The 15,392-nt window shown below is 36.6% G+C and overlaps 1 protein-coding gene across 1 annotated transcript; it reads left to right on the forward strand.

Annotated features, from left to right (window-relative positions):
* The first annotated feature begins 4,637 nt into the window (after nt 1-4,637).
* On the forward strand, nt 4,638-13,064 carry LOC106829838 (hyaluronidase-4-like). The gene is given in 4 exon segments (XM_014839120.3): nt 4,638-5,577; nt 8,750-8,839; nt 12,593-12,975; nt 12,977-13,064. Coding segments are annotated over 4 exon segments (1,482 nt in total). The 5' UTR covers nt 4,638-4,656.
* The last annotated feature ends 2,328 nt before the right edge of the window (nt 13,065-15,392 follow it).

Genomic DNA, 15,392 nt, shown 5'->3' on the forward strand with positions numbered 1-15,392 from the left:
GCATGCTCCAATTTGGCATGCCGGGGTTCTCAGGTTCTGATCTTGGGCGCCGATGTAGCACTGTTTGTCAAGCCATGCTGTGGTGGCATCCCACATAAAACAGAGGAAGACTGGCATAGATGCTAGCTTAGCAGCAATCTTCCTCAAGCAGAAAGAGGAACATTGGCAACAGATGTTAGCTCAGGGCCAATATTCCTCACCAAAAAAAAAGAGAATGAAATCCCCAATTATATAGAAATTTCAACTCTAATATATATAAATTACATATGTATATATACACACATACATAGACACATACATCTATATTTAGAACCATCATAATTTGTTCACATTTCAGTTGGAGAAATTGTATAATGAAAAGCATGGTAAAACCACATCTTTCTCACCTTTGCCACTGTCCTTAGCAGAATTGAAAAGGGGCCGACAAAACTGAACGCTTTGGCAAAATGGTGTCCTCTCTCCCTAATACTTTTCACTAGAAAGTATCTAAGATACAATGACAAGTAGGAGGTTATAATTAGAATTGATTATCTCCCTCTGAGAGTCCATCAGAACTCATTCCATCAAGCCTTTAGTGCATAAAGCTCAAACTCCCAGCTTATTCTCATCACTTATATTTTCCTTTCTACACCCTGTCATAGGGCCAAATTCACAACACTCTCTGACCTGGCCAGCTTGTCCATTATGTCCTTCAACTTAAACTTTGCCATCAAAAAAATCCCCTAGAGCATACACCTCTTTTCTGAATGGTCTCTTTATTTTCTTGCTATAATAGAACACTGACTGTCCTTTGCTTCCCCTGCAGCATTCTTTAAAATTTTTTTTAGTTGTAGTTAAAAAAGTAGCATACTTAGCATTTCAACCATTTTTAGATGTGCAGTCCAGCGGCATTTAGTACCTTCACATTGTTGTGCACTCATCTCCCCTATCCACCTCCAGGACATTTCCCCCTGCAAACTTCTTAATTGCTGGTTATTTTTTCTCTCACCTGTCACCTCCTGTTGCACAGGGAAGGAGCAGGTATCTCCTTGTTGCTGCTTGGGACCATTGTGTTTCCATTAGCAACTGATTGGAAAACTCCAATTTGTTGAAGCACATGCCATCAAATTAAACTGAAGTTGAGGCCAGACCCCTCCAAGGAGCAGTCGTCTACAGATCCCTAGTTACAACGACCAGATTTTGGCACTTGGGTCACTGATTGAGTTTGTAAAGTTAAATTCGAAGTTTAACAAAAAGTTCACTCTTTTCTTTTTCCTCTGGCTTAAACCTGTTGGGAACATAATGCCCATGAGAAAAAGGATGTGTTTTTCACTCCTCCATTCTCTTGTTAAGTACTTCCTCCCATATACTAGGCTGCTGGCCTCTTCAGGGTGGAAGCCGGTGGATGCAAGGGGCTGCGGGGAGACGGAGGAAGTGTTTACTTGACAGGCATCAATCTGTACTTGGCTCTCAGTTTACCTTAGGGTTAGCTCCCGATGTGTAAGTTCTATGGGTTTTGACAATGCATAATGGCGTGAATCCACTATTATAGTATCATAGAGAACAGTTTCACTGCCCTAAAAATCCTCTGTGCTCCACCTGTTCATTCTTCCCTTCCTCCGAACCCCTGGAAATCACAAATCTTTTTACTGTCTCCATAGATTTGCTGTTCCCAGAATATCATATAGGTGGAATACTTTTCAGATTGGTTTCTTTCACTTCGTAATATGCACTTAAGTTTCCTCCATGTCTTTTCATGGCTTGATAGCTCATTTCTTTTTAAGACTGGATAATAGTCTACTGTCTGGAAGGACTACACTTTATTCATCCATTCACCTACCGAAGGACATCTTGGTTGCTTCCAAATTTTGGCAGTTATGTATAAAGCTGCTAAAACATCCTTGTGCAGGTTTTTGTGCAGACCTAAGTTTTCAAGTAATTTGGGTAAATACCAAGGAGTACAATTTCTGGATCGTATTGTAAGACTGCGTTTAGTTTTGTAGGAAACCGCCAAACTGTCTTCCAAAGTCACTGTTGCATTTTGTATTCTCACCAGCAATGAATGAGAGTTCCTGTTGCTCCACATCCTCCCCAGCATTTGGTGTTGTCAGTGTTCCAGATTTTGGCCATTCTAATAGGTGTGTATTGGTATCTCATTGTTGTTTTCATTTGCATTTCCCTAATTGCATATGATGTGGACCATCCTTTCATATGCTTGCTTGCTATCTGTATGTCTTCTTTGGCGAGGTGTCTGTTCAGCTCTTTTGCCAACTTTTAATCAGGTCATTCATTTTCTTATTGTTGAATTTTAAGAGTTCTTCATAGATTTTAGATAATATTCCTTTATCAGATGGGTCTTTTGTAAATATTTTCTCCCAGTCTGTGGCTTGTCTTCTCATTCTCTTGACATTGTCTTTCATAGAGCAAAAGTTTTTAATTTTCATGAAGTCCAGCTTGTCAATTCTTTCTTTCATGGATTGTCTTTGGTGTTGTATCTAAAAAATCATTGCCATGCCTAAGGTCTTCTAGATTTTCTCCTATGTTATCTTTTAGGAGTTTTACAGGTTTGCATCTTTCATTTAGGTATCTATAACTTCTTGCAAATTGATTTCACCACTGTATCCCTAGACCTGGCTCACTGCCTGAAACATATCAGATACTCAATGAAGATTTGCTGAATAAAAGCAAGTGTATGTCTGTATGTGTATATATGTATGTATATATAAGTTAGAAAATTTAGATCAGTTTTACATTCTGAATAATAAAAATGGCTAGAAAATAGAATAAAACCTCAGTAAGCATCATGAAGAAAGAATTAATTATATATAAAAAATCATACTATTCATAATGCATAATTTTGTTACTGTAGTAGAAGTTTATTATAAAACGCACACGGGGGACCAAGATAATGCCAAAGGAATAAGTTTCCCATAGGCTAGTGACAAAGATAGATTGTGTAACTTTTACATACATAGAAAACATGATTATAATCCTTCAGAAAAGAAAACTTTTACTGGACTTTACTAAGCACAATATTTTGGATTTTTAGCAACTTTGTCTCTAAAAAGTTAAATGTGATATGACATTTAACAAAGATTGTTTTTCCAAGGGTGTCATAATTTGTTAAACATGTGTACCATATATGCCGTCATGAGAAGAGGGAAATAAAGAGCAATATTTATGGATAGTGGGTGCCCTTATATTTTCCCTAAATTCCAGACAAAGTTAAGAAGAAGGGTTATTGTGACTTTTTTAGGGGAAGGGGGATCCCATTAAGACCTCTCGGTTGAAGAAGAGTGAAGGGTTGGAGTCATTTCTGTTGACTTGGTGATTCATCTGGTTGGTGCCATAACACAAATTCCTCAGGAAGTCAGTTGTCTCAATAATATCTACTTTATTTAAAAGAGTAAATTATCATCCTCAGTTGTTGATTTAAAAATTCAATGTTCAGAGAGCCTATGACTTAGCCAAGGTTCTTTACAAACTTGGAGGGGTATGTTGCAAGAGTTAAAATGTGATTTTGATTGGTATCCGTCCTGCATTTAATATGTTAAAGACACACAGCAAAAACTATATAAAAAGTAACATATGACTCTTAAAAAGATGCTGAGTATATTTCATCCTTTGTTTTATTTTAAAATTCCTTCATTTAAAAAAGTATGTACATGATAAAATAATTTTGGTATACAACTTCAACCTCACTGCTTTCAGGGTGAGATCTTGTTGGCTGGAATGTGTCAATTATTAGATAGTTCTTGTATTCTGGAAAGATTCTTTGGCAGTTTTTGGTTCAACTGACGATTTAGAAAAGACTTAAAGAGCCAGGTTTCATTTGGAATTTAGCTAATGAAAATATAGTCAATTTCTTCAAGGCAAAGTCATGGACTTAAAGAACTAATAGGTTTTTAGGCTTATTTACATACCTGAGAGAAGATGATAACACCAAAATCCATAATCAACAGCAGGTAAATGCCATATCGATCTGTTTTCTATTTCAGCCTATGCTAATTCCAAGGGGAACTGCTGTCTTTTGAAAACAACAAACAGATGGACAAACTTATGAAGCCAGTGCGTTTCAAATAGCAAGCAAGGTATTGCTTACTGTCAGTGCCATTTGTTATTTCTTTTTGTTCTGTTTAATATTTGTTAAAATGCCAATATTTGTTAATTTTCAATAGGGCGTGTTCTTGGAGTCACTTTTCTGGGAATCAATAAGGAGATATGGCTATCAATTTATACTTTCTTTCCTAGTTTCCCTTATAACCAAAAGTTTGTTATTACAGGATGGTTTCAATCAATGTAGTTGGAACAATAGGAAATCAAAACCGGAACACCTAACAGGTAGAGAGTTTGCATAGCTGGAGATTTGAATGAAAACTCTTACTTTAGTTTTATTCACTGAATTTTTTTTCACAGCTCAAGTTTAAAAAAAAAGGATTACTTTACTTCCTTGTTCAGATGGAACTATAAATTAGACCTAGATGTCAATAAACCTCATAAATCTTTTAAAAAAACTTGGTCTATCACTTAAAGAACAGCTTAAACACCACCCTGAGTTTACTTGATATGCTATTCATTGTGTGGTATAAAACTAAAGGGACATTTGACTCCATCACGTCTAAGTTTTTCTCCTTTTTATTTTGAGGGAGACTGCTGTAATGGTGAAAACCACAAGCTATGTGTAACCCGTTGGTGGCATGGTTAGGAATGCTGCTGCTCTTGACCGTGTTCACTCATTCTGCCCTCAAACCAGCGATGCCTCCAGTGATTAAGCACCAACCTTTCAACATCTTCTGGGCTGCTCCAACAATTCAGTGTGAACATTTCTTCAACGTGGATCTGAATCTTCCTTTATTTAATATTTTATCAAATCCCTTAGAGACTCAGAGTGGATCAACAATTGCCATAATTTATCCAAATCAATTAGGGTATTATCCTTATTTCTCTCAAGATGGAAAATCCTTTAATGGAGGGATACCACAGAATATGAGCCTTTCTAAACACCTTAGGAAGACTGCTGATGACATTGCAAAAATTGTCCCTTGGTGGAGATCAGAAGGTCTTGTTGTCATTGACTGGGAAAGCTGGAAACCTCAGTGGGATAGAAATTGGGGCAATAGAATGATATATAAAAACTACTCCTTAGCCTTCACTAGAAACCACCATCCTGATTGGTCAGAAATGAAAGTGAAAACAGTTGCCCAAAAGGAGTTTGAAAATGCTGGAAGAAGTTTTATGAACACTACTCTTGCACTGGCTTTGGAAATGAGACCAAAATGTTTATGGGGCTTTTATCTCTATCCAGACTGCTACAGTTATGACTACAGGATAAATCCACAGATCTACACAGGTAAATGCCCAAATGATGAAATTTTCCACAATGACCAGCTCCAGTGGCTATGGGAAAAAAGCACAGCACTTTATACCTCAATATATTTGGATAAAATATTGAAATCAAGCTTAAATGCTTTGAAATTTGTTCATTATCGAGTTAGAGAAGCCATGAGAGTGGCTGAAATGGCTACACATGACTATGTTTTGCCAGTTTTTATTTTTTCCAGACCATTTTATTTGCACAGCCTTGAAGCTTTGTCACAGGTAAGAAAAAATACAGTCACTCACCAATAAAATGGAAATTTAGTAGAATGACTACATATAAAATCCAGGAAAAAAATGTTTTAGGATGCTTCTTTTCCCTTAATAATAGAACACTATTCTGTTATTATATTTCTTCGAATGTCAAGCCAATTCTTAAACAGTGTCACTGACAATTAGATGTTTACTTAGCATTTTTAGGTGATGAGTCTTACCAGCTTAACACTTACAGAGGTTTCCTACAGAACAGTTGCTAAGCTTGAGTTAAATCATGTAACAGATAGATTAATTTTAACCAGGGAAAAATTTCAGAATCACCTTTTTAATATAAATGAGTGGCAACAATTTTCTAAATCAAAAATATATAAAATACAGCTTTGTTAAATTATTAACCAGCTATATTTTGTGTTATATTGTATTTTTATGTTTTAGCTGATTGGGTTAACTGAAAAATAACATAAATTCTGTTGATTTTTTTCTTTAAGAGTCTACAGTGTCATCTGGTGGTTAATGTCAAGGCATTAAAAGTGATTTATATAAACAGATAGACATTGATTGTCCTTAAACTTAACACAAGGCAGGAAGCACAGAGATGTGAGAATGAGCTTGTTTGGAAGACTGAGTTTGCAGACACTTGGAAGTGTTCAAGCTAGATTGTCATTTAGATGGGATATTATTGTAGGGATTCAATCATTGGATGGGTGGCTAGACAAGAAACCTTCAATTCTGCATCCATACCTGTGGTCTGACAATTCTGTTATTCCTGTACCCAACACAAAGCAGGGCCAGTGGATAGAAAGCTCACAGCTCACTTTCTTAGACCACTTATATTTGAGATAAGGGCATTTAAAAGCAGTATCAATTCTTTCTCAAATATTTCAGAATAAAATCTATTGATCCAAACACTGTTAATTAAATTCAACATTTCTATCATTGCAGGATTACTCATGGTTATTCAAAATGGAATGTTTGTTCAATAAGTTTAGGAGGAAAAGAATCATAGTATCATGACAAAAAGTTGGAGGGTCTCAGAGTATCTAATCCACTTCTCATACAAACGTAGATTGTTTCTTACCTGGCCTCTGTTTTAGTACTTTTTGATGGGACTCTCCCTATTCCAGAGGAAATCTCCCATTTTGGAACAATATTAAATCCTAGAAAGTTCTTGAGTATGAGTCTGCTCTGTCTCTGAATAACCTCATACCACCACTTCTGATTCTACCTTCTGGTGCAACATAGAATAAATCAAATCCTTCTTTCAGTTCTCCAGATATTTTGAAGACATCAGCCATCTACCAAAGTCTTCTGAATAATTTATTTCTCAAATAACAGATCTCTCAAACCACATCACTTTCTCAACTCCTTTTGGGAAAAAGACTAGATTATGTTTATTCATTCAAAAATTATTTATTGAGTGCCTAAAATACGTCAGGCATGATATATTATTAATTATAATAGTAGAAAAAGATAATTCATACAGCCAGATATTTTATCTTTATAGAAAATGGGAGAATGATATGAACCACATTTTAATGAAAGTCTTGTTCATAACTTTCCCATTTTTTGCACTATTAGACTTTAGAAGTCAAGTTTAAGAATCACTTCTGAGTTCTACTTCAGAAATCAATAGATGACATATCCTCCTCATCAAAACTATAGAATTACCTGAATGTTACTATATTGAAGTGTTTTAATACTATTCTATTGCCTTCCATGTTTCACTATCAACAAACAGTATGGATCTTTCTCACTTATTTTCTAAATAACATAGCTTTTCAATGAAATCATTTAAAACACTCTTCTTGATATTTTCTTTCAGAAGTGTCTCAATTTAAATAAGAGACGATTTATGTTTAAGGAATGAGGTACTAGTTAGTATAATGGAAGAATGATTTCCTTTCTTGTTGTATTACTTAGACAAATTACAGAACACAAGTACTAGTATCAAGGGAGACTTCCTATAATGAGGAAAGATTCGCTGTAGTATGGCCGTTTTCTCAGTCTGGTCTTTGAATACGCCACCTTTGCACAGGATCTCTGATTTTCCACACCTCGCAGGGAAGGAAAGAATGCAGATTGCTCAATCAATCATGCTCTCTCTTTCATCTCTCCCTATTTCCTGCTTCTTTGCTCTTGGTCTATAATCATGAACATAACCGCCTCAGTTTCTCATCTTGGTGAATTATAACCTCCTTAGTCACCCAACTTGAAAGTCACTTGGATGCCTCCCTTCTCTTTCCATTATCCAATAGGTAACCAAGACTCATCTATCTTAATTTCCAAATAACTCTTCAATCTGTTCCCTCTGCTTTACAAGGACTGACACTGTCTTTGCTGAGGTGCTCATCATTTCTCACTGAACAGTTTCCAACATCTCCTAACTGGTGTCCCTGCCTACCATCTTGACTCCCCCCTCCAGGGCATTTTTTATGTGACAACCAAAAATATCATTCAAAGTTGCAAATTTTGTCTTTCTAGTACCGAAACTTTTTTGTAGTTAAGTCCTAATACTTCAAAATAGCATAAAAGACTCTTTGTATTTGTATCCTTTTATATGCAAGGATTTAGATGCCTAATTTCTCCACAGATCTCCTGTGCTTTGCCACAAGAGTTACTGGCAGTTCTCTGGATGGACCATGCTTTTTCCTACACATGAGCCTCTGCTCCTATTCTTCCTACTGGACACAAAACTCTGCTCTCTCCGATCTGTATTATGAATTTATACTCATTTCCAAAGATCCATCTGAAATTTCACCTCTTCAAGGAGCCTTCCCAGCCTCTTTCAGGAAGCATCAAGCATTTCTTCTAATCTATGTGTGTCTTGTAGGTGCTAATATAGAGCTTAATTTATTATACTATAATTACTTGTTTACATATCTATCTCAACCATCACACTAAAGCACTCTCTCAAGGACGGGAACTAGGATTTGTTTCATTATTATATTTTCAGTGTCTAGAATATTGCCTGGAATATCGTAAATATATATCAAATAAAAGTAAGTATCCAAGGCAGAATTACCTTTTCCAATTCTGCTCTACAGTCCTTTGTTTTAGAAATAAAGATTATGTTATCAACGTGTTCTTTACCACAGTTGATGGGTTGAGTCTTGTGATTGAATTGTCAATGGCTAAATATGGTTGGGCAGAAACTGCTTGCGGTACTTCTTTTTTCTAGGAGGACTTAGTACATACAATCGGTGAGAGTGCTGCATTGGGGGCGGCAGGAATAATATTGTGGGGAGGATATGAGTACGCTAATTCAAAGGTAAGCAGTGATTGCTCTGTCAGCATCTTGAATATATTCTAGATGTTGTTTTTTGTTTTCATTTTTCATGTCAAAGGCAAATGGTTGCTGATTATGTGCTCACCTGACTTTAGTGAAGTTTAAAGACTACAGAGACTAACATTGTTTGAGCACCTACTGTGTACCAGCCACTGTGGCGAGTAGAAGTGCGGAAAGAACACCAGCTTTCCAATCAGACAGCCCTAAGTGAGAATTCAGTTTTTACATTCTAGGAGTGTAATCTTGGGCGAGTTATTAATCTCTGTGAGTCTCAGTTTCTTCACCTAAAAAAAAAAAGTCCTGAAATAAAACCTACTCTACAGGGATTGTGGTAGATTAAATGATATAATATAGATGTGACAAAAGAAAAAGAATACTAAATTAAAAAAATAAATATTATTTCATCCACACTAAGGAGGATGGAGTCTCCAAAAACAGTTCTTTATCTTCTGATTACCTATGATAAAAATGCTTATGGAAGGAAAAACATATGTGTATAAAGATTTATTAACAATCTACTCTTGACAGTAGTGCACACACAAAATAACTTATTTTTCCACAACTGACTTTGAACATGCTCTGTTGGTCTCCTGTCTCACTGCCTACATGAAAATTCTGAGATCATAGTTTTTCCTTACTTCCAGGTATTAACAGATAGTCCCATCTTCGGGTATTTTTTGTTTCATAAAATGTAAGAACAGCTGTCTCTCTCTCATTTGGCATAGCACAAGTCAGCACGATGGAGTTGTTAAGAGCAGGAGGCCTGGAGTTGGACTGCTTGGATTCCAGTGTTCACTTTTTGTCATCTAATAGACACGTGACCTTGACCGAGTCATTGACTCTACAATTTCTCTATCTGTAAAGTGGGAAGAATAATTGTATCTATCTCACAGCCCTGAGAATTACATTATTAATAGATGTAAAGCACTTAAAAATGGGGCACCTGACATACAATAAGTGCCATATAGGTGTCGGTTATTGTTATCCAGGTGAAAATTTCTCACCCCTCCTCCTCACATCCCAAATTTGGATCTCAGGTATGGGGAAGAGGAGTATGGTCGGACCCTTTGTTCATTTGCTTCAAGGACGGGGGCAAGAGACAGGGTTGGGGAGGAGGCAAAGTGGGCAATGTAATTTTTATTTATTTGGTGTCATTTCTAATTGTTTTTGTTTCTTTAAGGTATTCCTGCATGGCTGCCATGTAGGGGCCAGCTTTTTCTTGCATGAGGGGCTGTTGAGATCCCTCATCCCCCATGCAACTTGCACCTGCAAGGTTTTGCTCCTGGAGCACTGGAAAGAGGGGCTTGGCATATGCTGAAATGGGGAAGGCTGCCAGAGTCGCAGGCTGGGAAGACAGTCAGGAGATCAGATTAGAGAGTGTTAAGTTTGAAGTGCTTGTGAGACATCCAGGTGGAGGGGTCCAATAGGCAGGTGGGTATACAATCAGTTCAGGAATGGAGTGTGGGAAATACACACTTGGGAGTTCTACTTAAAGCAATGAGATGGGATGAGTTTTTCTAGTGAGAGTATAGCTCGAGAAGAGGTCCAAGAATTAAGCCTGGGGCATTCCAGTGTTTATGAGGCAGGGAAGATGAGCAGGAGCTAGTAAAGGAGACTAAGAAGGAGCCTCCAGTGAGGTAGGAAAAAGCCGCGAGTGTGATGTCCTGGGAGTAAGTGAAGAAGGTATTTCAAGGAATAGGGCTGAGACAGAACAGGGGATGCCCAAGGTGAACTTGATCGTGTTTACCGGTGTTCTATGCTCTCTTTCATTACAGTCTCCCCCCAGTCTTTTCCTTTCTTTTTTTCTGTTCAATGGTTTGCTTGTTTTTCTTTTATTCCATCTCTCCTGGAAACCTCTCAGATGCTTCAGACAAGGAATCTCATTCTGGCTAAAAATAGCATTTGTTCCTAAATATAGAATGAGGCTGACCTAGACTGAATGTGCCTGGAACAAAAACATTCCACATAGGATTTTCAGAACCTGTTACTGTCCAGGGCGATACCTTGTGCAGCTGTCTGTCATTAGGAGCTTTATTCTGCCTTTGACTTTCCATTGGAACCCTCTAAATCCTTACTAGATGGATTCACTGTTCTGGGGCCTCTTTTTTACTGAGAAAATATCTTAGTGTTTTAAATTAATTGGAGTTTAATTAAGAATTAGTGTTAATATTAATCAAAATAATTGGAGCACTAATAGAAAACTCAATTTATGTTATTAATGAATCTACTAGGATTTTCCCGTAGTCCTTCCTATATGGATAAAGGCAGGTGTTTATCAAGATTCTAGCTGGATGCTTCTGGGTTAGCTGATAATATCGTTTCACTTAGGCTAGCCCATCCTAGGAGCAGTAAAATCACCAATAGGTGGAAATGTGTCCTCCTGTTAAAGCCCAAAGTTGTGGATACATCAATAACACCTAATGGCACACTTGTAGAAAGACAACCTTACTTAGCATCTTTGGACCCTCATTTATCCATGGGTTCACTTTCCGCGGTTTCGGTTATCCGTGGTCAACTGTGATCTGAAAATGGTGAATGGAAAATTCCAGAAATAAGCACTTCATAGGCTTTAAATTGAGAGCCATTTTGAGCAGCATGATGAAATCTTGTGCCATCCTACTCCATCTTGCCCAGGACACTATGTCACAATGCCTACGTCATTTACCTCACTTCATTTCATCATGTAGGCATTGCATGTATCATCTCAGATCATCACAAGAAGAAGAAGGATGAGTATGGGACAATAAGATATTTTGACAGAGAGAGAGAGACTGCATTCATATGACTTTTATTACAGTATATTGTTATAATTGTTCTATTTTATTATTAGTTATTGTTGATGATTAGTTATTGTTACCATGCCTAAATTATAAATTAAACCTTATCATGAATATGTATGTACAGGAAGAAACATAGTATATATAGGGATCAGTACTATCCACACTTTCAGGCATCCACTGGGGGTCTTGGAATGTATCCCCCTTGGAAAAGGGGGGACCACTATATACGAGTACAGGGACTTGGGCATTTGTCTGTAAATAATATTTTATATTCTACCTCCTACAATGTGACAGATGGATAAATAAAGTATAGTATATTTATACTACGAAATACTGATCCACAGCTAAAATGAAAACACCAGAGATACATGTCTCAACATGAAAAAAAATTTAGAAAATGTTAAGTTTAAAAAGCAAATTGCAGAAAATAAAATATTCCAAACGATATAAATTTATATAAAATTTTAAAAGCACAAAATAATACTACATATTGTTCATAATTACATGTATATATGTAGTAAAGTTATAAAAGCATGGATGCAAAGTCTACTCCCCCAACTTCAGGAGAACTGTTATCTCTGTAGAGATAGGGAGAAGACTGGGAAAGCTTGGCAGTCTTAGAAAAATCTGACCTCATGTTGACATAAAGCAACATTTTCAGTGTTGAAAATGTTTCATAATTAAAGTTAAATTTAAAAAAAAAATCCGATATAAATTATTATCTTCTTAAAGTGTTACTACAAATATCTCTTTGTATTAAGGAATAGTCTCTAGTGGGAAAATGTGTAATTGTCTTCCCCTGAAAATGATATGGAGTTGGTAGGTCATAGTATTTCTAACCAGACATGGATCTTTCTCCTCAGTCTTACCAAATAGAAAACTTAAGGCATTAATACCACCTGCATAATGGAACGACACTTGGAAAGCGACTAAATAGATCTCTTTTTTCCAACAGGAGGCATGCTTGTCTGTGCAAAAGTCTATTCAAGGACCGTTGGGCCATTACGCTGTTAATGTTACGTCTGCAGCCAAACTCTGCAGTCAAAGTCTATGCAACAATAATGGAAGATGTGTTCGAAAAACACTTGAATCATCCTCATATCTGCATATGCCTGAAAGTAGCAGTAAGAAATATGTCCTAAATAAGAGCTTCAAATTCATCATTTCTCCAGTCAATAAGCTGAAGACAATAAAGGACATGAAGAATGCATTTGTGTGTCACTGCTTTTATGGCTGGCATGGAGAGTCTTGCCAGCAACGCCCTCCAGATCTCCTGAGAGGGAAGAATAAGGCTTCTATGGCAAACTTTAATTTCTCAGTTTTTCTCAGCGTGCCCTTATCTGTTGAATTTTTTTACCCCCTACTACAAGGTCAATTTTTCCTTGAAATACGAAAGAGAAGAAAACGTTGATTTATTTTTTCTTTAACTTCAACCTACTTCTAAAATATTTATTGGCTTTAAAGTAAAAAAATAACTAATCATTGACTGCATTCCTTGATAGAGTGATTATTTACTGGGTGCTTACTTCATGCTGGGCACTAGGAATGTGGAAGTGAACACACCAAAGTGCCTGTCCTTGGTGAGCTTAAATTCTTGTGGGAAAATGAATGAGAATAAATGAACAATAAATAAGCAAGTACATATATATCAAATGGTGATAAATGCTATGGAGAAGAATAAAGCAGGGTTACGGGATTAGGGAGTGTGAGGGAGCGCAGGAAATTTTATATAATGTAGTGCAAAGGCCTCCTTAATGAGCTCACCCTAAGACAGGAGGAGCAGGTCACAGATGTATCTGGGAAGAGTCTTCTCAGAATAGGGAATAGGAAGAGCAAAGGCAAAAGCCTTAAGGTGGGATCAGGTTTGGAGTGTTTCAGGACATCAAAAAGGTCAGTGTGGCCGATGCAGGAGCAAGAGTCAGGGGGGAGGGCGGGTCATTAACTTTTTCAAACTAAGAATTGAGTGAAGGTAATTTTTTTTTTTTTAATAATTGAAGAGAAATTTCTGAAGGAAAGCAGGTCAAATAAGATATAATATCTATATTTAAAAAAATAAATATACAAGGCTGGCCCTGTGGCCAAGTGGTTAAAGTTCCATGTGCTCTGCTTTGGCGGCCTGGGGTTCGTGGGTTTGGATCCCAGGTGTGGACATATTCCACTCATCAGCCATGCTGTGGAGGCATCCCACATACAAAGTAGAGGAAGATTGGCACAGATGTTAGCTCAGGGTTAATCTTCCTCAAGCGAAAAAAGAGGAGGATTGGCAATGGATGTTAGCTCAGGGTGAACCTTCCTCACCAAAAAATAAATAAATAAAATAAGTAAATAATATACACTTAAATTTTGTAGTAACAAGAGCGTCTACTATGATTAGATATTGCTACAATGTTCTTGAGACTCCAGTCATATATAAAAAATTAAAAACTTGTAATAAGGTCATATGGGCCATGGAAAACACAATAACATGGGAGCTAAAGAAGGCGACCATTATGTTATAGCTGTTTTCACTCCAGGGACTGGTAATTCCTAAATAATACAAGTAGACCCAGAATACCAAGTCATAGGGTGAGGGGGATCCATACTAAATGCTGTAGAGTTCAATTTTATCCAAAGTATCTAGGGCTCTTGGAAATTCATTGGCAATCATCAATATCATAAGGTAAGTCCTTTTGGACTCCCGTAAGATGGAATTTATATGTGAAATTCTTTGATTTGATACTTGTTGGTTTATTAAAGTATACCATATTGAAGCAATTCATCTCCTTTCAGTTCTCAATGAGTGGCAAATCATTTGAAAAATTCATGTGGTCACTTGACCTGACCTAGTTATAACCCAGATTATCTTCTTTCATACAGACTCCGATTATAGTACCCCAAATGCTATTTCCCTCCTTAGTTTAGGGAAGAGATTTTCTTGTATATCTTTCACATATTGCACTTTCATATGTATTTCGTTCTGGCATACATATGGAGCTTTGATTGATAGATCACACTCAGATTCAGACTTGAATTCATTTGTTTGTCCATGCATTCATCATTCATTCATTCATTTTCAGGAGAAGTAAAAGTTAAAGAGGCAGTAAAATATAGTAAGCTAAATTGAGGTCTATTTGCTAAGTTTCCCTGTTGTGTTGGTATCCTGCTACACCAAGGCTGCAATTACGGCAATTAGATTCTTGTGAACAAGAAGAAATGTTTTTACAACTATTAAAGTTGGCATAAGCCATAATAAGTGAAAAGGAATGCTGCTTTTATCCTTTCAGTGATGATAAATTTTTCAACAAGATTACATCAGGATTTTGATAGTCAACGAATTCCAATAAAGCAGGAAAAGGCAAATATTAATGAATATTATCACCATTTTGAAGATGAAGAAAATAAGATATGTATAGAATGAGAGGTATAGACAATTTTATCCAGTGATCAGTGAATACATCAATCATAGGAGACACATTGCTTCTCTCCAGTGTTTAAACATACAGTGCCGCCCAAATAATCAGGGTGCAAGGAGAAGGGTTGAGGTAGGTGAAAGAAAAAGGGAAAACATATGGAAAATACGTGAAGAAAATAGGAAACACCCCAATCCTAACACCCACAAGAAATCATCTTTTTCTAAATTAAAAATAATGTTAAATTTTATTTCACTTAAATTCAATAGCAAGCAAAAGAAACTAAAACCAAAAGAATTGCCACATGTCTAATAACAGATTCTTCAAAATTTTGGCTTTTAAAAAAAAATTGTTCAAGTTAAAAAA

Source organism: Equus asinus, chromosome 1 (genome assembly GCF_041296235.1).
Source record: "Equus asinus isolate D_3611 breed Donkey chromosome 1, EquAss-T2T_v2, whole genome shotgun sequence".
Taxonomy (NCBI): domain Eukaryota; kingdom Metazoa; phylum Chordata; class Mammalia; order Perissodactyla; family Equidae; genus Equus; species Equus asinus.